Here is a 27736-nt window from a genome sequence, read left to right as displayed (position 1 = left end):
CACTGACGTTTTTGTTTCTGAAGCCAAAATTCTTTCGAAAAAGAATTACATCCTTATGATTTCTAGATCTTTAGATATTTTACAAGACCAGTAATACGCGTAGGATGTTTCTTAGTTAACGTCCATTTACAAGAATTTGCTTCCGATTTGAAATATTCATCGTTCTGGTACCCCGGCTGCATAATTCTCCGATCTGTATTTATTAGGTGCTTTTCCCTAGAATAAGCTCCATTGCTGTAACCCAGAATGAGATTCTCCAGAATATTTTGAATTTTCCTTAACCCCTTCAGGGTAATTTTACACTATAATACTACTCCGTTTCAAAATTTTGAGGAGAAGCGATTCCAACTCCTCCACATCACCCTAACTTTTAAACAGCAGCCAATCAGCTGATCAGCTGAAATGAGCATTTAAGCTAAAAATAGTGGTGGGGGAACTCAGGAAACCTTCCCCTTAAACCACATAAATGTTTTGAACGGACCGTACAGCATAGTAGAGCAATATTATTTTACCTTGATGACAAGTCATGAAATATACAGGGTGTTTTTTTATCGCATCAGAAATTAAAAGTGCCAAGAGACACTGTTTAGGACAAAATAAACTCATAAGTTGGTAGCCCTGAATCCTTTACTTCAGACCTCTCCAACCTGTTTTCCTTGAGGGCAGCATTGTAAATTTTTTGAGGGGAGGCCAGTCATTTTCATTGCAGAAAGTCCCCTCCATAAACCCATGAAAACGTTAACTAAATAAGTGGTGATTTTTAAATTTTCTTGCTATTTTCTATTCGTTATATTACCTTATAACATGTTGGCTAGCTAAAATTGGGCCAAATGAAACACACGACTACATAAATCTTATCTATTTACACTACTACAAAATTTACTTAATTGAACTTTTAATTGTAATAGCGACAAGATAACTTCACAATAATGGAGTTTACAACAAAAGTAAAGTGTAAAGGAAAAATGTTTTTGTATTATGAATATTGCATTTTTCCTTTACGGCTGAAATTTGTAGTTCTGACAATTAATTATGAATGATTCAGGATTCCATCTAGGCAGGTCTGTATTTAGATGTCTCGGCTGTATTTAGATGAAATTGACAAATGTGAATCATGGTACTATACTTATATTTAAACACGATAGCCAGCTCAGAGACCAAGAATTGTTCGTGAATGTTGTTGAAAGGGAAAAGACTGCGAATTGCACTTGATTCTGGTGTGGGCCAAGAGTTCCATCAATAACTTAGCCGAGCCTGCTTTCATTGGCGGCCTTCCGTGGGTTCTCTTTTAACGTCGCAAGAAAATCGCGATCGCCGGTTACGAGTCCCGAGTGTTGCCGAAATCGGGGAAGCGATCATGGTATTGCCGAGACCACCAGAACACAGGTGTGTACGTGATCGCGGGAGAACATCATCAGTGTTTGCTATCAAAACGATTTCCCCCCTACCTATGTTGGCTTTTTGCGGGCCGAAAAAATCTCCTTGTTGGCCGTAGGCTCGGGGTTGGAGACCTCTGATCCATTTTAGAATATATAACGCAAAGCCAAATACCATACGAGTCCGGTACACACATTTTGGACGAGTTACGTACAATAGTTTACGCTATACTACTAAATCTGTACAAATCCTTATATATTTCCACCAACTAAAGGACTAAAAATCACTAGTCATAACCTCTCTATGTTTTTGTTTATAATCATTCATTGCCACCTAAATACAGTATAATCAGCTGATTGGTGTCCGGTAAAACTCATTACAGTACAGTAGTACGCAATGAAACCCCATTTGAATAAGCTGGCGGCAAACAGCTGTTTTCTGGACTAAATCCTTGCGTGGGAAGTTCGTCAAAATAGTGTGGCGTAATAGTATATTACGTTACTAGTCCTGAAAATAAGTGTTAACCGGACGAGTGTGGTCGTTCCCGTGCGAGACGAAGTCGAGTACGGGATTACCATACGAGTCCGGTACACACATTTTGGACGAGTTACGTACGATAGTTTACGCCATACTACTAAATCCGTACAAATCCTTATTTCCACCAACCAAAGGGCTAAAAATCACTAGTCAAAACCTCTAAGAGAGGTTATGTTTTTGTTTATAACTACTCACTGCCACCTAAATACAGTATAATCAGCTGATTGGTGTCCGGCAAAACTCATTGCAGCACAGTAGTACGCAATGAAACCCCATTTGAATAAGCTGGCGGCAAACAGCTGTTTTCTGGACTAATTCCTTGCGTGGGAAGTTCGTCAAAATAATGTAGTGTGGCGTAAAAGTTATTGATGAAAACAGTTCGATTGGATTTTAGAACTTGAACTAGTGACATTTAAAATTATATATAATCACCATAAGATATATTATAATAATTTGTAAAATCGATGCAAACTTATTATAAAATAAGCTTTTACACCTCATAAATGTAAATATGTCTTATTAGGAGTCTCCTAAGGATCAGAAAAGAGTTCATGAATGATCAATTAGAAAGGAATTTCGGAAAAAGTTTATAGAAAAGTGTGGTAAATTCAATTAAGTCGACATGAAATCTAATATGTTGAGATATCTGGTTGTTAAATTGTGAGTCGTGCATCCTTCCGAGTTTTAACCCCGCAAGTTAAAACGAAGGCCACATACACTATAATTTGGACTCTGGGTGGGCGACTGATGTCATCTTTTGTTTTCCCAACTCAGTTCGACCTTAAAATGCCCATAATGAAAATCATATGTCAAGGGCCTGAATAGATTATACGGTATACAAATTTGATATTTTGACAACCAAGTTTGATAAATTTGTTTTTGTTGATAGATGGATTTAACTTTAAAAGATTTAATAAACAGATTTTGAGTATTTTGTATTGTGGTAGTTTTATTTTTAAGTTATACGTTTCTATCAGTTTGTTATTAATTGCTACTAAGTATTTTGCTATAAGATAACAAGTCAACTTAAACGACTCGATGTCGAAGGGGTTTCTGTGATTACATGATTTACTATATTTTTCATATTGTACATGTTGATTCTAAAAGAAATAACAACTTCGATGGTCTAATAATGCTATGTTTTATATCCACCATCTAATCAAATTCATATATATTTAATTTTAATATATATCAATATTTGTGTGCGTGTGAGTGTGTGTGTGTCCATTAGCGCGAATTCGATTTTAATTCAACTTGGTACAAACGTGTAATCCTATGTTTATACGAACGAGTTCGCGAGTAGGTCCGTAATATAAGTTTTCTGATGAAATATACTTACATATCAACCGTTAGTTCTTCGTTCTCGAAGGTTCTCCAATATTGTTGTTAGTTCTCGAAAAATAAAAAAGAAGTACGTTGAACTTTTTATCAGAAAACGGTTAACGCTAGAAAGGCTTTATGTGTGAAGTTGACCTAACCACGTTTAATTCCTTATAACTTTTTTTATTTTTGACAACTAACAACAATATTGGGGAACTATCGATAACTAACGATTGGTATGAACAAAAGTGGAAACGCTAATATGGGTACGTTAACTTCACTACCTTTCGCGAGCCACTGAGTGAAGATCGGACTATGGGAAAGTGGTTGTAGCCTATGGAGTAAAAATTTGAATTTCCCATTTTTGACCTAAACATAATATTTTTCTATTTCTTTCCGAACTATTTTGTGTAGCTTAAATACAAACAAATAATTCAGTATATTGCAGCGATGCCCTAACAGTTACGGAGGAAATTCCAAAAAAGTATACATAAACTAAAAAGTCCCATGTTATTATTATGGAGAATAAGTGAACTGTTGTCGTTGCTAATTTATAGATATATTTTAATCGAATTTGACAAATTCGTGTATTTCATACTAAGCTATCAACGTTTAAATAAAAACGCATACATTATTACTTTTCCTGTAGCAGTTCCCTAAGTACTCATTAAAATTAATGTTATTTGAATAGGAAATTAATCTGTCAATTATAAGGGATTATTTTAGTGGAAATTCAGCCAGGTAAGTGTAAATTTACTTTACGTTTGCATGCGCCTAGGAGTCTTGCAACAACGGGTCTTGAGTTGAACAGTAGCTGATAAAATTTCTTCAAACTCGAGCGCAAAAAATACTTGATTAAAATATTAGGTAATTTTCTTCCTAAACCCTAAATTTGAAAACATCACACAATGTTTTCATTGTCGACGACAATCAGTTGTTCAAACTAAACTTGATGTGTCTTATCATCTGTTGATACCAACTACATTGGAAAACAACGTAACTATTAGTTTACAAACGTATGCATTTTTTGTGTACTGTTTAAAGTGAATTATCGTGCATTACTAATTGAGAAGGGGATGATTTTGGACGTTCTTTGACGCAATTATAAGTGAAGAGTAAGAGTTTTGAGATACCTTGATTTGCAGTGTTACACATCAAGATCAGTTGATTCTTTAGCAATAACTAGTTTAAAGCCACAATCAAGGAGTTCTGGGTCTAGTTTCAAAACATATGTTTCCTTACTTTTCTATTATTAATTATTCTATTATTATTAAAAATTCATTAACCATCCATAGGTTGTATTTTATGCCGGAATCTGCAGCGCGCTGGCTCACACGATGAAATCAAAATGGAAAAACGATCCCCTGCCAAAGTAATCGTTAAGTAAAACACGAGATGCAAGGATATGAGAAAATTGGGTGTATCGTTTGGTTTGCTATTCCTGGTCGTGTACGGGTTAGCCTTGACCTAACCGGCGTTTCATCGGGGGTCTTTAATTATACGTCGTATTCGTTTGGGGTCGGAGGTTAAGGAACGATCTCCGACATTTTTGCACACCGGGCGATATGTAATTTGCAATTTCCATATGCTATATGGTCGAGGACGTTATTATAGGGTTTATTCAAGCCAAGCGTTGGCTACTACTATAATATAATGAACAGCCAATAACCTTGCTTGGTTATCAAGTCGTACCAAAGATCAAACTTTCTGATTACTCATGCCTTCATCTGAGGATTGGTTAACATCAGTTCAGGCCATGTTCCTATGTTAAATGACCTATACTCAGTTCAAACAGCCGTGGCACCTGAGGGATTAGGAGGCCCCAAGGGTTTCCATGGGGTGTCCTAACCCGTCAGGTGCCACGGCTGTTTGAACGGAGTATAAGAAGATTAGACGTTTTATTTACTTCTTTATCTGTTCATGGTTTGGTTAGCACCGTACTTTTTCGCCATGTTTCTGCGGAGCGTTCCCTAAATGAAATACCATTTATTTTGTTTGTGATCCACATATCAATATAAAATATACAATATTAAAACGCATGCTCTAATTGAGCAATGTTTGCGAACACAATCATTTGAAAAATAGCTTCTAAATTGTTAGAAATATCTTAGTTTTAGACAAAAATAATATTTACGCTAAGGCACGTTCTGGAAAGTTCATTTTTTGTTTAAAAGTTTTTAAATTAAATTTTAATATGTTTTAAATGGTACTACGGGTTGCTATGTTGGTTTTGGATTAACTAGAAAATGTGATCAAAATAATGATAACATATGTTTATAGCGATCCATCTAATCAAAAGGATACATACAGGGTGATTGATATAAGTGTGCCAGCCGTTTCATTCGAAAACCATAAGAGATATCAAAAAAAGTTAAATGGTAAGTGCCTTGGATTTTTTATGTAAAAAATTATAGTCAAGTCAAAAAGATTATTTTAGCCGCCATTTTTCCAATATGCCGCCAACTTTGATTTTTCTTATGGAACACCCTGTATTTCATGATGTATTCTGGTAGAAAATGTAATTTTAAGACGATTTTGTTCTTGTAATTTTTTTCATAAACCTAACCGTTTCAAAGATAATAATGGTTTAAGTTGTGAAATTTTGAATGGTTTTCGAATAAAACAGCTAGCATGCTTGCTTAGGCCTTTATCGAAACTCTTTCTCATGCAGAAATTTCAAAACTTTAACCATTATTATCTTTGAAACGGTTAAGTTTATGAAAAAAATTACAAGAGTAAAATCGTCTTAAAATTACATTTTCTACCAGAATACATCATAAAATACAGGGTGTTCCATAAGAAAAATCAAAGTTGGCGGCCATATTGAAAAAATGGCGGCTAAAATATTTTTTTTGACTTGACTATAATTTTTTAAATAAAAAATCCAAGGCACTTACCATTTAACTTTTTTTGATATCTCTTATAGTTTTCGAATAAAACGGCCGGCACACTTATATCAATCACCCTGACAGTACTAACAAATTGTAGAATAGTCTACAGTACAAAATAAAATGTCATTCGGATGAATACCATCGACCATATAACCATTGACCACACTAAATGTGTACTGAATAGTTGAGAGGGTTATTAAAGTTATGAGTCGAAATTTGTGTAGTGATAATTCGGACGCATTGGCGTTGGCGGACGAACAATTTAGGTTTCAAGAGGAGCGTTGTCGTAAGCCTCTGTCTTTGTCATCTCTCTCCCGTTAAACTAATAAATACCGTACGAGAAAAAATCAACCCAATGATAATCAGTAATAGATAATTGAATTAATAATAATGTAAATTAAAGATGTCCACGAAATTTAAGAACCGGTTTGATAACACATATTCCTCTAGAGGTAGAGGAAACGTTTAGTGCCAGAGGTCAATTGTTTATTAAAATTATTTATTATTTTGTTAGTTGATTTGTATATATATTTGTTAGACATCTCGTCATAACTATAGTAACTATCTAAAAATGAATTACAACATGTGTTCTATCTCGAACCATTTACCCTTATGTCTGTGTGTATGTGTTATTTACAAACTCATTCATACCTTACTCCTTGATAAATTGAGCATTGAAATTCGGCTAAAATATATCTTTCTAGCCACTAATTTTATACAAAATATGAAAAAACCTTTGAACCTTTGCAAAATTGCAACTTTTAAAAATATATACGCCATGTTATAAAAAAATTCAATTTTACAAAAAATACAGGATACATAAAGTTTAGTAAACTTTATGCAAATTTCAACGATATCTTAGTTGGGACAAACATTAACTAACAATTTTTTTCTTGCCATACCTACGGTTTTCTCCATTTAAACAATATTAAAAAGTAGTTTTAACGATTTAACTATAATTATTTGTGTGTTATTTTGACGAATCTCCAGAATGTTGTTTGTGATGTAGGCAGAGAAGTCCCATGGAAGTTGTCGTCCATGTTGCTGTCAATGGTCCCCCCCTTCGCCCCCATCCACAGCAATAACACACTCTGTAGGGAACACAGCAAGACCTATCTACAGCAACTGGATAACTTCGAAATGTGGGCTTTGAAAAGTAAGTACAACGGTAGTTTTTCAACTGATGTCTTAACATTCTGTGGAATTGCAAAGCAGCTTTTCAGCTTACTGTGCATCCCCGGTCATTAATGAACCCTGAAAGTTTCCTCACATTCTTCCTTGGCCTTCCCCATGGTCTTGTCTCTTCAAGCTATCTAAAGGGATCACCCAACAAAGGTTGGCATTTAAACAACATGTGGAAGGGGTTGAGTGTATGGTACTTATAATCCATTTGGATTGTAGCTAGCAGCAGTTCATTCCAGAGAGGTATCTCTATTTTTCTGCGACTGGAGCCACAGAGAAGTAAGGTACAGAGGAATCACTCAATAGTACGCTTAAGTGGTGTCTAGCACTAGTCCCTGGTGGCTAGGGCAAAGTCCAACACTCATTAAGGTTGAGATAAATTAATATGAATCTCTTGTTTAGGTAAAAATAATAAATAAAAAGATTTAGAATCTAACAAAATTAATTGTATATCTATTTTAAACATGCTATGCAATGCAGGGAGTGAAAATAGTTTCAAAATTATATATTTACATTGTATCATACACAGTTTCAAACAACAGGGGTCATGAACAATGTTTTTAACAACAGGGTGATGAGATGGAGGAGTCAAAATACATGCGTAGTAGTTTAACATTGCAAATACAGGTAGGAAAACTAAAAGGGTAATATTATATTATTAATAAATTCTATAGGTTCTGTAGTCAAAATCTTAGTCTTAATCTTATATGTAAACTATCAAATCTTAATCTTCGAGAGTTATCATGTCTCTAAGTGGCCAGTATTTTCACCACTGCAACCTCTCGAAGACAAAGGTTTGACAGATAGGATAAGAAAACTTTCTCTAATCCACTTTTGACATTTTTAGTGTTTGACGCAAACGCCAAACTACCTTCAGGGCTCCTAAACGGCAACATAAACCAACTTGGGGACTTTGACCAGTGCTTGAGGTCGCAGCAGCCAGGAGGGGTGATCAGAGGGCAATACTGCCTTGCGTACATTGAGGTGAAGCTGCGGCCAGGGATGTCCCAGGGAGGGATGGTGTCTGTGCTGCATAATCTCGTACACTCCCACAACGCTTTCCGCAGCAATCTAGAAGATGTATGTAAACTTAAGTATAGAAAATTAGAGCAAGCACTGTTTTTACATCACAGTTACTTTTAGGTCTGACAAAAACCTAGTTTTTTCTTAAAGTATTTTCATAACAGCAGCAAATTTTTGTAGAGGGGCAAACCAGTATTTTGTTCTAGAGGAAAAGAACAAAAACAATTTTTATAAACATTTAAATATATGTTTGGGCTCTCCAAAAACCAGAATTATTTTTCAGAAACGTTTGATTATTGAAACGTTACATGGCGAAGCCGGTGAAGCTGGTGGACGACTGGGGCGCTTGGATAGATGGTCTCAAACAGGTGGGGGTTAATGACACTATCTGTGGTTGGTTGGATTTAAGGGTTATGAATTGTCAACCTTGGTAGCAATCTATTGAACGAAATCAATATGGTGCATCACTGTTGCCAATCTACATATCAAAATTTAAAACATTATACTATTATCCATCTATGCACTTCATACAATAAGGGTTTTCTCTGTTACATCCCTATTTCAGCCGTCCTACTTATTTTTACAATTGAGGTGTCATTGTAAAGCTCATGCATGATCAAGCAGAGTGACAATGGTAAATAAAAAAAAATGTTTCTCTTAGGGCTTTGCCCCCTACCGCTTGTTTTTTTTTTAAGTTTGCTTTCAAAGATTAAGTGATGCTGACTAACTTTCTTTGTAACAATTTAAATGTGAATTTAAATGAGAACAGCTGATCTTTCAGTTTATTGTTAAACCTCAGTCAAATTGTTAACAGTTCATGAAAATTAATTTCAAGTAGGATACTTTTTATAGCCATAACCTGGTTGAGGTATGTAAATCTTCATGTTTTAGATATAAATGCAACAAATTTAATTTATTGTAAATTAGTAGTTGTATCCAACTAATATCTGTCTCAAACAAACATAATTTTTCAAAAGTGAAAGGGTATTGCATTATTTGTTTTGCCTCAGAATCAAACCCTATAACAATATGCAATTTTTGCACTGGTTTCCTCGTATTTATTTATTATAAGCTTGCTTTGTTCCTAAACAGTTAATCCGTCTATGCTTGTAATTTGGCTTGCGTAAAAAAACACATTGTATATCAAAGGCCTCTAATCTTGATCATCCTTTGTATGTAGCCTGGTCATCGAGTTCCAAGGTTCTCTTCGGTCAACTGGGCAGTCTGCGTACCTGCCTCGTGCCCTCCCGAGGAAGTGGAACAAGCTCTCGCCTCAACTGTGGACCACTTCCTTTCTTCTCCCGAGCTGATCATCAGGGTGCGTGTGGACCCCTCCATGTGTCAGGTCCAAAGTGACTCCATCATCCCTCCTCCAGCATCACTCATGGCCATGTATGACTATGTTTCATTGCAAGCTATTTATACTCATATACGTAGAAATGGATTTTGCTAAGACAAAGCTTCTCGAGCGGAGACTCTTTGATATAAAGTTCTAACCTTTTGATCTAATAACAAAATACTGCGGCAAAATTTGGAATATCTCCCCCGGGCGTGTGGACATCATTGTCGTATTCACGGTCGAGTAGACATCATAATCATCTCCCCCTATCGCAGAAAAATTTGATAATTTTCCGCGTCCAATCAATTTGAATCAATTCAGACTTCGTCATTGCCTCCCACGGTCACGGCAAAATATTAAATGAATATCCCCCGTGAAATGGAAACATTATCATAGTCTTCCACGATCGGGGCAAAATTCAGATCATCTCCCACGGCCAAGCAGACATTCACCCTCATCGTCTCCGGTGGTCACGAAAATGTTATGGTCATATTCCGCGATCGTGGCAAAATTCTGATCATCTCCTGCGGTCGTGTGGTCATTATCGTCGTCTTCCGCAATCGCTGCAAAAATCGGATCAACTCCTGCGATCGAGTAGACATCATTGTTGTCTTTGCGGCCGTGAAGACATCATCGCCTTTTTGCACGATCGTGGCAAAAGCGGTAATTTTCCGATCGCACGATTTTCTCAAAAGTGTCTGGTATCAGTATCGGAATCAACTTTTGATGATCGATTCTCAACAGCGATAAGTTACCAATGTCCAATGTGTGTATCGGTGGTATCGAGAATTGGTATCAAGAAACAACACATCACTAATATAAAAAAAAATCGGGGGGGGGGGCCGGCCCCCTTGTGCCGGGAAACGGAGCGAGTGCCGTTCTATTCTTTGCCGTGGGGATTATAAACTGTCAAAACCGTCAGATAGGTCGAGTGCCGTTTGACTCCCCAGAGCGTAAGAGTGATTCAGGGGAGGGGGTATTAGTGGAAGGTGGAAGGGGATGTAGTGGGCAGGATGTAAAGGAGACCGGGTACAGTTTCTTAACTGTGCTACCCTAATATCGATTGAAAATTAATATCGATTCGATCAGTAAACCTTCATTAAATTTTTTCATAATCAGCTAATTTGGTTATAACTGTTAGGTTATAACAGTTTCATTTTATCCTTTAAACAAATTTTGCTCATCCCCCCCCTCACGTGTCTATCTTTCCACCCCCATTTCCGCCGCACCGTGGAACCGGTACCTGGTCACTGATACCTATACCTGGCCGGCACTCGCCCCGCCAAGCCTCAGGCTGTAAAATGACCCTTGTCAAAGTGTTTAGACAAACGGCACTTGGCCCTGCACTCCCTTGTGCCCCCTCCCTGGATACACCACTGCCTCAGGGCCTGGGAAGAGCCTTCCCATTTTTCTTTTTCCAATTGTCCTATTTTGATCCTTTATGCTAGTAGGTTCTTAGACGATAGTGAGTGTTCCCACACTGGACATTTCACAACTGCTGCTCAGGGCATGCATATTTTTCATCTGATAATTTTATAATATAAAATCCAAATTTGGATAAAATATCCACAATAACAAAAAATAATAATAACATCATATTTCTTATCATAGTGTTTGAATAAAACCTATTTTTGAATAATACTTGTAATAACGTGTGAGTTGATTATCCAACTGTACGTCGTGTTAAAAATCCTTTTTTCTTATTCTCACATTAATGCATTTTTTCTTATAAATTTTAACATGATAACATATCTTTATTCTGAAACAAAGAACATAACAGTAGGCTAGCTAAAAACCCTGAGGATGAAGAAACCTTTGAAAGAAAAGAAGAGTTGCCAGGAGATTTAGGATTAGTTTGGAACAAAATGAGTTCCAATGTCGAAGATCTTGTGTTGGGTTGAATGGTTAAATGAAGAGCTCTGCAGATGAAAAAAACCTGGATTAAACACTAACATCAGAATGTTGATTGTTGACAGAGGGTTTTTTCTGGGTATCATGGGAGTGATAGCGACGGCCACCATCACTGACTACCTCATCCAAGACAAGCGACACGTCAGTGAGTATTCCATATTCCACATCAATTGAGACTCAACAAATTCAAAACCTAAACTGAAAAGAACAGCCTTATAATTAATTGTTTGGACTAAATTTTCAAAATGTAAAATGCCTAGTATGACATAACTTGTGGTTGTGCATTGGGGCTTTAAAAATATTTATTTGTGAAAGGAACGTTTTTAGAATATTGGTCTTCAAAAGATGAAGACGATGTTGAAAGAGAGACAGGGTTATTCGGCCAGTAGTGTTGGCGAAGTTAAAGATACATACAGAAATCCATCCTTGGGTAGAGTTACAATTTAACTGTAAGGGGTTCATTACAGGATATATTAACATAAATTTATGTGCAAATTTGAAATACTACCTAAAAAGAAGGAAAGAATACACAACTAACTTAATAAGAAAAGAGTTCCAGGTAGTTAAAAGCACAAAAAAGTCCACGACATAATAAACTTGATATATTGCTCCTACAAGAGGCTTCTTCAGAAGAAAGAAAAGAATTTCATTCTACTTCTTTCTTCTGAAGAGGCCCTTTGTGGGGAACTCTTTTCCCCACAAAAGTTCGTTAGTTCGTTAGTTCTGTATCCATTCCTTCTTCCTGTAATCCTAAACCAAGTGCTTTTTAAAATTCAAATACAATTTAAATAAAAAATAACATATCTTGAGAAAGGTCGAAAAAGGTTCCTTGGAACAAACTGCCTTGTTGACTAAGATATCTTTTGATCGGGATTTTTCATTTAAAATGTTTTTGCCAAAAAAATAAGGTATTTTTACCAGTCCCTGTTTACCAAGACAATATTGGTTCCAGCACGTGCCATGGAGGTTCTCCTAGCGTTCTCACTACTGTCCAACAGTCGTAAGCTGCTCTCCCTCTCTGAATCCCCAGAAGACATCCACTGTGTTCACGGGATCAGAGCCTTGAACGCCTTCATGCTTCTCATGTCCCACAAATCCATGGCTCTCTTCTTCAACCCCTTTGTGAACCGAACAGCCATGGCTGAGGTACTATTTTGAATATAAAAATTCTAGGTAAGACAAGTCCTTACAGTTTACAAGATCTTCACATATTGTATGAGATTTGGTAAATTGGGGGTGCTATACTTTGGTCCTCAAGGACTGGAAGATTTTCTTATCACCAGTGATTTATTCACCATAAGAAAAGTTGTTAGACAGTATAATGACTTATGATGGGATCCAGGTACAAGTTTATCTAAAAGAAGACATAACATGTACTAGAGGCTCGATTTACCAAACTTAACTACTGTAACCCCAGAAGGTTATAATACCATGGTAATAACAAAATAACAATTGAAACATATTAAGTTAATAATGTTTCTGTTTCTCTATTGACATTCTCTACCAAAATGATTGGTTTCAGGTTCTGGGCAAACCTTGGACAGTTATTGCTCGGGCTGCCAGTCTTTACACAGACCCTTTCATCATGATCAGTGGTCTCCTCACCACTTACAGTCTTCTTAGACATCTTGCCCGCAAACGATCCATTGATGTGCGCAAGGAGTACCTCTCTCGATTGCTTCGGTAATGTCTTTCTCAGAGCTGGCCTTAGGCACATGTGAAAGGTGCACAGGGCCCCGCACCTTGGAGGGCCCTGCTCTTGGTAAAAAATACAAAAGAACATTGTAAAAACTCCTTGAATTTTACACCAATTTTGAAAACAGGGTGGAGTATAATATAATTTATGGATTGAAATTTGTTATACTTAGTATTGTTGGGATACTACTTCATTGGTAGTCAGGGGCCCCGCTCTGAATGTTTGCACTTGGCCCCGCTCCACCTCAGGTCTTACTACTATAGTTAAGGATAGGTTTGCACCTGTATACACATTTTATACTGCTAACTGTGTTGGTTTTGAAAGTGCTCAATCATTTACCAAAAATTAAATCATCAGCGATCCATAATGTTTCATGAGGGGTAACAACCCCTAGACCACTTATAAAAATACCAATGATAAAGCTGGGTCCCGCAACACCAGGTTTCTAAAGATAGGGCCCTAGGTATCTTTTTCATAACGTGGCATCTCTAGGTTAGTTCAATTTGTTATCAAATTGAGTGCACTTTTAAAAACTAGTTTCAATTGATGAATCAACTTGGTTAAACATCTAGAGTCATTAAATGAGATGCAAAATATAAATAAGAAAAAATAATGCTTGATCACTTATAGTGTTAATATTATCATACCATTATATTGGGACGTTTCAGTGCAAATTTTAACTTGAATATGAGTGTAAAATGGTGTGAAATGCCTTTTGTACATTACAGACTAATAACAGCTGTTGATTTAGCCAGGACAGTTCATTAAAATTTCAATAATAAAGGTCAGCTGGGAAAAGTTTTCTACGTCCATGAAAGATACTGACTTTTCTCAGGATCGAACCAGCTACTTTCTTATAACTATGAGCACTATCAAATCTATGCAGCTAAATAACAAAAAACTGTTTATTTGTACCCTGTTTCTGATAAGACCAAGTAACAGTTTCATTTGGTTTGTTGAAAACGTGGTTTAAAAATGTTTACAGTCTGGTCCCTACCCTTGGAGCCCTCATCTTGTTCTGCACATTTGTGATGCCAATCCTCGGTTCTGGACCTCAATGGAATTTGGTGGTCCGTCATCACGCTGAGGTTTGCAAGACCACGTGGTGGCGCAACCTCTTATTTATCCATAACTACTTCGGATTCAAAAACATGGTGAGTGTGGAAGCCCACATAATGATGTTATCATACAGAAACTGCTTTGGTGATAAACCAATCTATGGTTTAATGTCTAATAACAACAAAGGAAAAAACCTTTGAGCTCTCTTACCTTTTCCAGATGACACAATGATTCAACAATTCTAGAAACTACAGCTTTCTCTAGTTAACTTTTTTGTAAACTAAGGAAACCAGATATTTCTAAGGAAGTTGATATTTCTTGACTGACCAGTAAATCCAATTTATTTCTCTGTGCTTTTAGACAGTAAATAACAATACCCAAAAGAGAAATAAAAATTTAAATAAATGAATGCCGATGGTTTTGACTTTTGGATGGAATACAGTCATGGAGTTTTATTGTTGAGTGCTTGAAATGGTGTACACTTTATAAGAGTAACATTAATGTTACACATTTGATAAAAGCTGTCCAAATTTACTTGATTTTCCACTGAACCATTGAAACGTACCCCCCACATTGGTATTGTAAGAGGATTAACCCTGAACCATAGGTGTTCATCTACGCCGACACTCTGTTACTCATTTCTGTTACTGGACACAAAGTTGTTTGCTATATCTCATTTGCTGGTGTGGTTACTGTGTAAATGGCCCCCGCTGGGGATTACTCTCTCTCTCTCTAATCTCTGTTTTGTTTGCAGTGTTTGACACATACACACCACATTGGTATAGACACACAGTTGTTTGCTATATCTCCATTGCTGGTGTGGCTACTGTGGAGATGGCCCCGCCAGGGATTACTCTCTCTCTCTCACTCTCTCTCTCTCTCTCTCTCTCTCTCTCTCTCTCTAATCTCTGTTTTGTTTGCAGTGTTTGACACACACACACCATATTGGTATAGACACACAGTTGTTTGCTATATCTCCATTGCTGGTGTGGCTACTGTGGAGATGGCCCCGCCAGGGATTACTCTCCCTTTTCCTTCTTGGCTCAATATCCACAATGCTGCGCTTCTACACCAGCTACATCCGCCATCTCAATCTCTTTGTTTATTTTGGTAATCCGTAAGTATTAACTAGAATTCTAGTTCTTAGTATTCACATTACCCAATTAGAAATTTTCAGTTTGTACTGCAGTAATTTTTAATTTTTTTTTAATACAGCAATTACCTATATTCTAAGATATATAATGTTATAGATTAACATTAAACTGTAATATCTTTCAAATTTTGCCTGGAACGTTTATGAAAATTGTCCATAAAACTATAGTGTTTAATTTACACAAATTACTTGCAGTGCTAAAGGCTGTTTCAATTTTTCCTATTAGTTAGATTACTATATTTTGGCAAATAATAAAAGCTATTTCATATTTTGGTCACAACAGTTCAGTGTTTTATGACCAGTAGGTATGTTTAATGAATGAAAAACCACAGTCTCATTGGGGTTCAAATAATCCATATCTAGGTTAATCAACAGAGTATTAAATTAATGTAAAACGATGAAACTTAAGAGACAAAGGAAAAGCTAGTTTCCTCTTCTACATTAGCACCTCAAAAGTCTAAGATATAAGAAGGTAATCAAAATTTATTAAACTTAATGACAAAACTTAGACATTTTATATAGGTTTTAATTATTATAATTGTATTGTTATTGTTGCTGGTATTTTTTTTATGATATTTTTTAATTATCCTTGTATTTGTCTAACAAACTATTTCCATTACAAAAGTTATGAGCATAGTTAACTACCTCAGTTATGTTATAGCTACTATACTTGATTTTGCCTTAAATTTGTCTCAAGCACATACTTCTAAATAATGGTTTCTCATATTTTGCAGCGTATCACAGATGTTTGATACAGCCGATTATTCATACATTCTTCCAAGTCATCGTTTTACAGTCTATGCCATGGGAGTCAGCTTGGGATATGGACTATGGCATTGGGGAACTGACTTCAAACTTAAAACTGTGAGTAATTTCTTAAATTTGTAATGGATAAAAACCAAAAGTAAGTTTTGGAAAAGTAGATGGTTTTCTAACTTAGTATTGAAATGTTCCACCATCTCAGCAAGGTATGTAAACTATTTCACGTTGAAAAACAGTAATCTGAAAGTTAAACAAATTTTTTGAAAACTTTTTTAAAAGTTTACAATCTGTTGCGAACTGGTCAGGCTCGCGAGCCTTGAAAGGGATTTTTCAGGAAATTTTACCGGGATCCGTATTCGCGACATGCCCTGCCACACCCCTATCATAACAATATTTATATATGAATATTACCATACGTTTTGTATGACGAAATGATCGCTAGGACAAGTAGTTCACAACAGCTAAACTCACAATACTTGATCTGCAGTCATGCGGGTTGCATCAACTGCTCTCAAGACCTGAGTGAAGGCGCTATAACAGGTTAGTATTTAGAATCGATGTGGCCCACGGTGGGTCAAACGAGAAAGGCTATGATGACTATGATGATTCAACTGAATGAACTCGACCATTTATTTTATGATCAAATTGGTGAATAAACCTAAGAGGCTGGAACACTAGCATAATAAACAATTCCATTCTTTCACTCATACTATTAGGGAACTGCAGACCAGATTTGTTACTTCGAGTCAGGTAAAAAAATTTTAACTTAGGGTCCCAAATCAGGTCTGTCAAAATCAGTTTGCTTTGGAAAGTATTGATTTTTAATAGAGAATATAGATTTTCCAGCCCAGCCGAGCCTGGCCTACAAGATTGAGAGATCTAGCTCAATGTCTGAAATTTAAGCTCAAGTCAAGCTTTTACGACTGCGATAATATTGCGACCTCAGAACGTGTCTGCGAGGATCACGCGATTGAAAGATTAACACTTTTGCCGCAATCGCGAATGTTGACAAGGACATACCCTTCGGATGACGATATCTCCGCGGCGGCGGGAGATGTTCAGCATTATAGTTTTGCCCCGATTGCGGGGAACGCTAATGACGTCCACACAACCGTAAGAGACGTTCAGGATTTTGCTGCCATAGTGGAAGACAATATTGATGTTTCCATGACCGTGCGAATATCAATATTTTGACGCTATCGCATAAGACGATGATGATATTTCTTTTTCCGCGGGATATATTAAAAATGTTGCAGCTTTTGCAAAAATAGATGTTTCTGTCACAGCGGGAGATGTTAAGGTCTTTGGCCACGATCGAGGTAGACAAAGATATTGTCTACACAACCGCAGGAGATGACCTGGATTTGGTTACAATCACAGTAGACGTTGATATTTCCATGACCACAGAAAGTATTCTTGATTTTTCTGCGATCATGGCAGATAATGCTAACGTTCCAGTGCCTCGGGAGATGCCGTGCTAAACCCAAGTGTAAGCTTATGAGGAAATAGCTGTGATAATGTTTTTAAAGATTATTGGGAGATGGGGGCCTGGTGGACAAACTTGCAGGGGGGCCCGTAGGTTGCTATCGCCGCCACTGTTTACAACACACGAGTAAGAACATTATATAGATCCTTGTTTGTCTATGTTTCTAACGTCACCATTTTATTTGAGTGCTTTTATTTTTTAATAGAGACGTTAGTGGCTTATTTTAAATATTGAATTTGTACACCCTCTAGTCTTAGTAAATGGGAGCGAGCTAGTCTAGTGGCAGAACATGTGGCTTCAAAGACCGAGTAAAGAAATACAGTTGATATGTTCCTATATTTTATAGTCCGGCATTAATCCCTCATCAAAAATCTGATTTTATTTTAATAACCATATTTTTACAGAGCCAATTGACCCTGGGATGGTTTATTGCAATCTGCATGCTCTACCAATCGATCGTAAGCCCCGCAAAGATGGGAGACCGTAACTACGTATACAACAGACTTGACGCAGCCAATTACGCAGCATTCGCTCCAATCACATGGTGTCTGTTCTTTGGTTGGATAATATTCACATCACACACCGGAAATGGAGGTATTCTCTTGGGAATGTATAAGGGCGGTTATTTAAGTAAACACCATTTTTGTGTATTAATCCATAGTTTACTTTTACGCCGCAACGAGGCTCATTACCATTTACTGGCAACATTTGTGAACAGCGGGAGATTTGATTGTTAAAAAAATTGTAAAAACAAACAGCGAAGGATACATGACAGCTAAAAGAGCTGAAATTTGTGTCATTCTGTTCACAAATGTTGCCAGTAAATAAATGATGATGAGCCTCGTTACGTTGTACAAGTGAATTACGGATTTATACGCATAACCCGCCCTTACTTAAAAAACCACCTTCGTGTTTATATATATATATATGTATATAAAAGAATGTCTAGCTACAGTAGACTCCCTCTTATCCAGATTACTCGGGACCGAGACCATTCCGGATAACGCTTTTTCCAGTTAAACTGAAGTCCTTAAACTACGACTCATTAAATAAGAACGTCTAATGCATACCGTATAAACCAATAATGATTATTTCATAAAAATAGTAAAACTAGACACTTCGGGATGATTACTGTAAACACAAAACACCAGATTATGTCAAGACGTTGTCCCTTTAAAATCTACCGTACCACCAACTTCTTGCCGATCCAGTCTGGTTGAACCTCACTGTTTGGTCAGCAAATAAAAAAATGTCTGGTTAAAGAGGTGTCTCTTCTGCCGAGTGCCGAGTGTAGTCCGGTTTAAAGGTACCTGGGTAAGAGGGAGTCTACTGTATTTGGTTAGCCCTTGTATAATATTTAGTTTCACTGAGTTTTTCATTGGCCCAAATAAATTAATATTAATGCAGTATGTCAATAGTTTGTTTTATAGGTTGAAAAAGAATGTCATATCCAATGGAGATCACAAATCTCGGTATCTTGGTAGATCTGAATTGTGACAAGTAAAAAGGTCATCCTTCATTTATAACCTTTCAAAACTTTAAAAATATCTTCTTCTCTCCTGCTGTCAGCTGGTCAGTAAAGGCTATATTTTTATTTACAAGAGCTCTTTGTAAAGAAAGATTTAAATCACTTAACCACTTTGAATGTCACAAGGATGGTGAATTTTGCATACTTTGCACAAAATGTTTGGGATATTTACAGCATAATTTCAAAGTTTTGGGACAGTTGATAATTTTTTAACAACAGGTGAAAATTAACTATGACAATTTTTGTCAACAAGAATTTCAAAGCTAGGAACTTACACTTAGTTGTCATCTAAACAGACAAATAAATACAAAATAAAGGATAAAGGAAACCCTTTGTAATAACAAGACGAGGTTTTGATTACAAATAGTTCTGGTTTGTCTCTTTTTTATAAAATACTAAAAAGTTTTTATGTGTTAGGGTTTCATTGTTTTTTTCATGTTTCAGGGTTCCTATCAAGAGTCCTTTCATGGAAAGGTTTCCAAGTGTTTACTAGGATTTCCTATTCCTTTTACTTGACACAGTTTCCAGTGTTTTTCTTCAACGTCGGTCAGACACGTACACCAGAATATTACTCTATTACTTCTCTGGTAAGATCTTTATACAATTATTTTAAAGCTATATTTAATCATAATACTGTATATAAAAATAAAACTATTTAAAATTACTCTTCACCTCCACATTTGGTTGGCCTATGTTTAAGTGATTTCTGTGAGACAGTACAAGTAGTGTGATTCATTTTTTTATAGTTGTCTTTCTGTGACCCTTTATTATTTTACTTCTGATCATCTAATCATCCTCAAGTTTTAACCAGGGTTTATTTTGTAAAAGATTTGTTAAGGTTTAGTTAATGCCCCCCAGGTAAGTACAAATCTTACTGTTACAATTGAAATAAAATAACCGATCATATTAGCCAAGCCAATAACCATAACTTAAGTAAAATAGTCTAACGACGTCATTAGACTGAGACTCAACAAAAGATATTACTTTTTTGATAGAAATAGGGGACTAGTGATATCTGGGGCCTGTTTCATAAAACCCATGTAATACAGGACTTCTAAATTTAAATTTACAATCCTGTAAAATTATGTTTGATAAAAATACTTTTGGTCTTGTAAAATCACCTGTAATATTTACCTGTATTTTTTGTTCCTGTATTCTAACTCACAGCCAAGGGCGTACCCAGGATAAAAACTAGGGGGGGGGGCAAGAGTGTACTTGAAACTTGAAACAGGGGTCGCTGGGGGCCTGGGGGTATGGAATACCCTTCACTCTGGGGAAAATGATAAAAACAATATGCTGATATTAGCGTTTTTCACGCTATTTTGAGACATTAATATAACAATAGGTTTTTCCAGCGTTTATCAGCGTTCATCAATGGGGTCAGGTCAGATTGCTTAGCTTTACAATACACATTCAACTGTATTTTTTGTGTCCATCCAACTTTTCACATCCATTTAACTTACAGCACCCGAAATGTATGGTAAACTATTTTGAAGAATGCCTGATGACTTATGCCGTAAGAGCAATTTTGTTCATTAAGCCTAAATTATTGTTGAAGGCAAATTAAAACAAAATAATGTCACAAAAATAGGTTTATGTTAATTCATTATACTACACAAAGCTGTTAGTTTATAGATTGCAAGAAATTGGTCCGTTTGTTACTACTGTTGGAATTTTTATTTTATTGAAGAATAACTCAGAAACTAATGAAAATTTATAAAAATGTGTCAAAAAAGTCATAAAAATCTGTAAACTATCTTACTCATATTTTCTCATACTAATAACATTTTTCTTGGATCTAAATTTGTTGTATCTTATCCTGGCTTCTAGGGGGGGCAGCTGCCCCCGCTGCCCCTCTCTGGGTACGCCCATGCTCACAGCTGTTACTGGTATTTTTTAATATAGCTTTGTACTATGTATGGTTGACATAGGAATTTTTATATTACTGCCTTTGATTGTGTGTGAGTTGTTATAAAAATCAGTTACGGGTAGATGTCTAAAATTTACAGGTACAGCAAACAGTATAACAGTATAATAGATTGTGGGAATTTCGAATAGTGTGATTGGACTTTTACTGAAATATTTCTATAAACAAGTCATATTTAATTTCTATTAAAGTAACATTAGAGTACAACGAGGACTTGGGTTTGCTGCTGCATGAAAGGAGAAAAGTGTTTTTATATATTAATAGTATAGGATGAAATAAAAATTGTATCAAAATATAGCATGACCAAGCACTGGAATTTTTAATATGCCGTTTTTCAGTAATTGTAAAACAATGTTTACTATACAAAGCTGTTTGTCGTTTTAAGCTTTACACTATAGCTTCCATAAAAATTGGCAATTTCCATGTATTTTAGGTAAAACTTTGAAAACCCCAAATTTTTAAAAAAAGTTTAAAACTTTAACTTGTAACCCCGTTTCCATGACCCAATCTTGCTGGTCGTGAACTAAATCACATTTATCCCTCTTTTAATAATAATTCCAAATCGGGGTACATAAAAATCGGTCCAAAATTAATTTATGTTGTAGGCTATGTAATTTTTTAATGATTTAATATAATTATTTCCTTAAAATTCCTTGGCCTCCGAATCATAACAATATTGTTCTCTTCACTAGAACTACTAGATTTATCCATTGTGTGTTATCTTACTACGTAATTTCACTTTTCAATGTATCACTTGCTAATTGTAAAACTTTTATGGTGGTTTAGAGAATGCTAAAATATTCACCAATTTACAGGTCCTCTTCCTGTATTACAGGAGTTGCTCTTTATGAGACACTACACTGAACATGTCCTGTATTATTTACTTGTAAATGACTTCTTGATCAGCATTGTACGTGTTATTAAATTTAAGGAAAGTAAATAAAAGAAACGTCTTATAACACTTTAAACATATATTTAAACTTATACTGTTACTCACAAGACGGTAAATATACAAAAAAGATGGTAAGTGGTGATCGATTTTGATTGGACACTCCATTCATCATCAGACCCAATAGGCGCATGACATTAATTGACGTCATTTGCCAATTGGGTCTGATGATGATTGGAGTGTCCAATCGAAATCGATCACCACTTACTATCTATTTTGTATATTTACCGTCTTGTGAGTAACAGTATAAGTGTAAATGTTTTAAGTGTTATAAGACGTTTCTTTTATTTACTTTCCGTAAATTTACTTGTAATACAGGAGAATCGTGTGTAAATTATTTTACAGGGAAAACTCTTTATAAAAAATTAACCTGTAACGTTTATGAAACAGGCCCCTGGTTTGCTTGTTAATAAGAAAAATATATGGAAAACAAAATTCTGCATCATAGTAATTTACTTGTATCGTTGTTTCAGGTTAATTTGAAAGAGGTCTTGGTTATCTTAATATCATCAGCTCTTCTGACACTCACGTTTGAAATGCCATTTATCAACATAAAGTCAATTTTCTTCAAGAGGAATTCATCGCCAAGAATACAAAGTGATGCTAAAAAGGCTGACTAGGAAGACTGAAGAAGTCTTCACTCAAGAGTTAGCTTACAATCCAGATGGAGGCAATGCATTGTAGTTATCCAGATCTCAACTAAGAGACAAGTTATATACTGATATTAGATTAGACATAATGAAGACAAATTATTAGATTGTTGCAAAGTGCTCATAGAATGTGAACTATTGTTCTTTTAGAGTAGCTTTTCTATGTTAGATAAGTGTTAACATACTTAGAATTAATGGCAGTGATATATATATGAAGAAGCAATTAAGTTTCATATCAAAGTAGTATTCAGAACTAGCAGTAGATGAAAAAAATGCTATTGCTCAGTTCATATACATTACGCAATCAGATACGGCAAAAACGTTTTATAATAATAAAACCTGTACAAAAATTACCACTAACAATCTCAAGGCAGAACTCTTTACTTTATTTTATTAAATTCAGTACGTAATGCAAAGCCTTATCCTCAAATCTTCAAAAAACACTTTTAATCGTAGAAAAATGGCTTAAATAACAATATGAGTGGACACAGGTAAAAAAGAGGCACTAGAACACTCCCTAATCGAACACCTCGATTAGCCAAGGATCGTTCTGTTTGAGGCCTATCAATGTGCGTGCGGAGATTGCCAATCAGAGAGCATGTCACCACCGTGTAAATGCTGAGGAAATGCTCAGTGGACGGTAGAAAGCGGCAGAAAGCCTACAGTGAATCTTGCCAACGCTATAGTGACGACTTGCTCTCTAAATGATTGGTTGATCTAACTTTTCTATATGAGTAAAATCACAACTGTTCTCGAGGGGCACTCACTGTTTCGTTATGTTTACATTTAAAAATTGCTAAAGCCTTGTTAAACATACTCGAGAAGTAAGGAATTGTCAAACTCTTCACTCGGTCGTGAAAAGTGGGATTTGTAAGGGAATTAAGATCCTTTTGGGCGGTCGTAACAGTCGTAATTATTCCAGAAGAAACTAAAAAGTAGTGGTGTGAACCTGCATTTAGAGGTTTATTGTGATTGGATATATAAAAAGTACTTTGAGGCAGTTTATTCTTTAATTCATAACATGTCTTATTTCACAGGATAGTCAGAATAATACTTGGCTCTTCTATCTAACTTTAAGGATTTGAATGTATGAAATGTGATTTAGATTAACTATAAATTAAACTATGTATAATTTATTTGAGTTTAATTCGATAAGCCCTGTTAATAAGCTATTTGTTGTTTAAAATGCAGTCAGTTTTTCATATCAGTTACAAGTATCAAGTACCCTCATCCAAGTATAGTATACAGAGTGATACATACAAATGAACAAATAGGTTTCATTTTCAATATATCATAAGGTCAAATTTGCTTTCCTGTATTTCTGTAGATGTAATAAATTAATGTAATACGTATGGCTGCACCTATTTCAAGTCAAGGGCCACTGAAGAACATTTTAGGAGATAGGCTAAAGCACATTTTTTTAAGAGTAAGTAAGCTCACATTAACGCACCTTCAAAACAGGATGCCTAAGAGCCTTATTATGCGCGGCCACAAGTTGGTTGAGCAGTATCAATATTTCAAATACAAAACCAATCACCTTTAAAACAAGCTTTTCAATTTTTTTCTAGCATTTGCCGCTTTTGAGAAAAAGTTAATTTACAAAAGTTACATCAAAAACTTTTTGGGTAGAGTAAAAATTCTGAAATTACACAAATTAATTCATTATATATGTGTCTATATTGTATTAAAGTTTGATAAAGTTCTGACGTTTAGTTTACATTGTGCAAATTTTCAAAGTCATAAGATAGTTTTTGATACTCTAAAAACAGAGAGTTTTTACTTTCCGGCTGTCATAAAAAACAAGCTAAAAATTTTGTTTTCACAGGAATACGTAGAATAGAACAACGAAAATGTATATATACTACGTGTTTTTCTAAGTTAGTTTGGTTACATTTCTGTGTAGAGCTCCAAACTCAAGTGTCTAAACTTTTTTCCCCGACAATAAGTGTACTATGAAGTGTATTCTTTGTTCCTTACTTCTCTGTGGTTTGTATGATGGTGCCCCACTATGCAGAAAATGGTAGGTCAGAGGAGAATGCTGGTCACCTGCTTTTTTGCGGTGAGGAGCTCTCTGGGTAAGAAGAACAACTCTCGGCAATCTGGTAAGAGAGAGTCACCTTCCTCAGGGAAAACTGATCGGGATAGTTCAGGCTTTCATCAGGTGCCTGGACATATCAGGTGCCTGAACATTGAAGGTATCTAAACATATTATCAACTGACTGGGGCGCACAGTAATTTAGGCTAAAGCGCTTTGAGGCTCCTGCCTAACACTTCTTCCACCCACTTGGTCTCCGTTCTCAGTCGTATCCAAATGACGCAGCACATAGCTGTAATCGTCAGACCGTAGTCCTGATGTTCCCATGCCCTAATGATACTAGAATATCGGTACCAACGTTTTTATATCAGTTCTCTCTACCAGTACTTCTCCTTAGAACCGGTGGTACCTGTAGTGTATTTATTTAAATATCAAATGAATTGTATATTTCTATATTTGAAATTCAGATAGTTACAGGTATTAAATTTGCTAGCTCGATCCATGTACTGTTAGATATCGTACGGTGTGACGTCATATGGCCTGATCGAATAAACTAACCCCATTGGTTGTTCCATCACACCACCTTCCGTTCCCACTGCTACCACGATCACACGACACTCTCTATACCTTCTGTCATCGTCCTACCTCCCCGGCTCCCGCACACCAATGCGGTTTTTCTTAAAGTAAAAATGTGTTTATCATTTCGAGCACCTGATCCTTCTTCGCATCCAGGTTCGGATGCGACAGTACCGAGAATCAACTTCAGGTTCTGATACATTACTTTTAAGCTAATTAAAGAACACTCAGTTCAGGTTGAAATAATGCTGGATTGAAATTGAGTTGAATCAATTATGTAATTGGCAATTGGTCTTTTCATCGGTAAAAGTTGTCTTATAAATAAAGTCATATTTTATGTATAAAATTAAGCATGTAGCCTAAAGTTTGGATACATTTTTGTAAAATTATATTCCAATTTCTTTTGTTCTATGGAAAGGGAGGTGATAGCCTAATATTGTGCCCTTGGTCTTCAAAGCATAGCTACAAAATGTTGTAACAATAGCAACTGTACAAATGTTGAGTTCGATCCTAATGTTACCGTACCATAGCAGGATAAACTGAGAATCAAAACAAGTTTGTAAATTGTATCCACGGAGATCTAAAAAATAAACAATACATTCCACCTTTTCCAAAATTAAACAACTCATGGATCTCATTGGGGAAAGGAATAAACACGCAAATAGGGTGAAATAACATAATTGTACTTCTGAATGGACCCAATAAACATATTTATTGAACTTATATAACACATTCTTCTGTTAACAATCGATTTGAACCTGGGACAAAAACCAATTTTGTTTATGCAAAATATATACAAAAATATTTACAGAACATACATTTAAGAACTGAGCCAGATATTAATCTGATATAAAATTATAGTAGATATAAAGCTAAACCCAGTTTCTTCGATAAACTATGACAATCGTTCGTTACAAACTTCAAAAAACATTATCCAGAAACATTTTCTCAATGTACAATAAATTTTAACATATGATTCCAGCTCATATAAAAATAATAAATCCGACACGGTGGTGGGTGAATTATCAGCTCGTATTTATAGCACTACCAGTACAGAGCGTGATCACTGATCTAACATTCAAGATCGGTTAACAATACGATAGAGTAGGATAGTTTCAGAAGACATTGCCTGCACATAAGACACTTGCTAGGAGCTTGACCCCAGGCTATTGTCGCATCACATGGTTACGTTATATCACTCTCCAATATCAAACTCAACGCTTAACTCTACATCCTTCCAAAACAAAAATTTTCATTCAGTTCCACATCGCAAACAACGCACAAAAATATACTGTATTACCCATGAGATACAAATAATGAGTAACGGACAGTCGGAGCACTCTATACTCATCTGAAACTCTTTCTGTCAATAAAAATACTCACATGGCAGTGAAATGTAAGTACAAAAAGCGTAGTGTAAATATAAACAAAAAACATTACTCTATAATATTTATTTTACTACATACAAGAACCGCAGTTTGTTCGATATCTTTAGAAGCGGATGTGTATAAATAAGTCTACTTACACAACTCGTGTTGGAGTACAATTGAGAAGGAATTACATGAAACAGCATATAGCATTGAGTACAATTTTGTTACATTGACAGTAAAAATTTTAAATAGATGCATTGCACAATGTGATTATTAATAAATTTATAACACAGTGTAAAAACAATACTTGTATAGTAGTATACAGCTTTAAAAAGCTGAAACCAACAATTTCAGAGGCACCTGTTGTCTTATTCACATCACAATACGTCAATACACCAAGAGGTCACTTAATCCTATCTAACACACTATTTCTATCTATCAAACTTTTGTTGTAACAATTGAATCACCAGTAAATTTCCCAAAGCATTTCAACGGTCAGGCATTTGCGATACAATATTTTCCCTTTACGCAATAAACAAATAGTTCATAAAAATTAAAAAACAACACTGATTTTAAATAATTTACATATAGATCATATTGCAATATAACAACTAAAGTTGATTTCTGTTTAAGCTGGTTAAAATGAAAATAAGACAATGTTGAAAGAATGTTTTAAAATTGAAACAAATGGATTTTAATTGCATCTTAAGCATTTATTTCCTCACATAAATTGTCCCCTCCATGATAACATGCACAATTTGAACTGGAATTAACTATTAAAGTTTAATTTATCACTCTTCCATTCCAGAGGCAAACTCTAGTTAGTAAAAGATTGAAAAAGTATTCATATATAGTACTATTAACTGAATTTATTTTTAATAAAAAAAGCAAAGTCCAACTTTAAATAACTGTGTCGGTGTTGAATTAGGGTTATATATCCAAAAGATATCTCTATATTTAAAAAG

General features: G+C 35.5%; 1 protein-coding gene across 1 annotated transcript in view; it reads left to right on the top strand.

The window, feature by feature from the left end:
• Nucleotides 1-23911, top strand: part of LOC128998113 (nose resistant to fluoxetine protein 6-like) — a 58484-nt gene extending 34573 nt beyond the window's left edge. The window contains exons 2-13 of the mRNA XM_054424112.1: nucleotides 7135-7281; nucleotides 8155-8387; nucleotides 9511-9722; nucleotides 11646-11725; nucleotides 12533-12726; nucleotides 13103-13263; nucleotides 14262-14430; nucleotides 15259-15452; nucleotides 16223-16352; nucleotides 18141-18330; nucleotides 19709-19851; nucleotides 22614-23911. Coding sequence (XP_054280087.1) covers nucleotides 7135-7281; nucleotides 8155-8387; nucleotides 9511-9722; nucleotides 11646-11725; nucleotides 12533-12726; nucleotides 13103-13263; nucleotides 14262-14430; nucleotides 15259-15452; nucleotides 16223-16352; nucleotides 18141-18330; nucleotides 19709-19851; nucleotides 22614-22760 — 2000 coding nt within the window. The 3' untranslated portion in view covers nucleotides 22761-23911. The remainder of the gene's footprint in view (nucleotides 1-7134; nucleotides 7282-8154; nucleotides 8388-9510; nucleotides 9723-11645; nucleotides 11726-12532; nucleotides 12727-13102; nucleotides 13264-14261; nucleotides 14431-15258; nucleotides 15453-16222; nucleotides 16353-18140; nucleotides 18331-19708; nucleotides 19852-22613) is intronic.
• The last annotated feature ends 3825 nt before the right edge of the window (nucleotides 23912-27736 follow it).

This window comes from Macrosteles quadrilineatus, unplaced genomic scaffold, assembly GCF_028750875.1.
Source record: "Macrosteles quadrilineatus isolate MER2022 unplaced genomic scaffold, UCM_ALF_1.0 Scaffold_7__1_contigs__length_78375512, whole genome shotgun sequence".
Taxonomy (NCBI): domain Eukaryota; kingdom Metazoa; phylum Arthropoda; class Insecta; order Hemiptera; family Cicadellidae; genus Macrosteles; species Macrosteles quadrilineatus.
The sequence above is the reverse complement of the archived record's forward strand: the minus strand, read 5'-3'. Positions and strand labels throughout refer to the sequence as shown.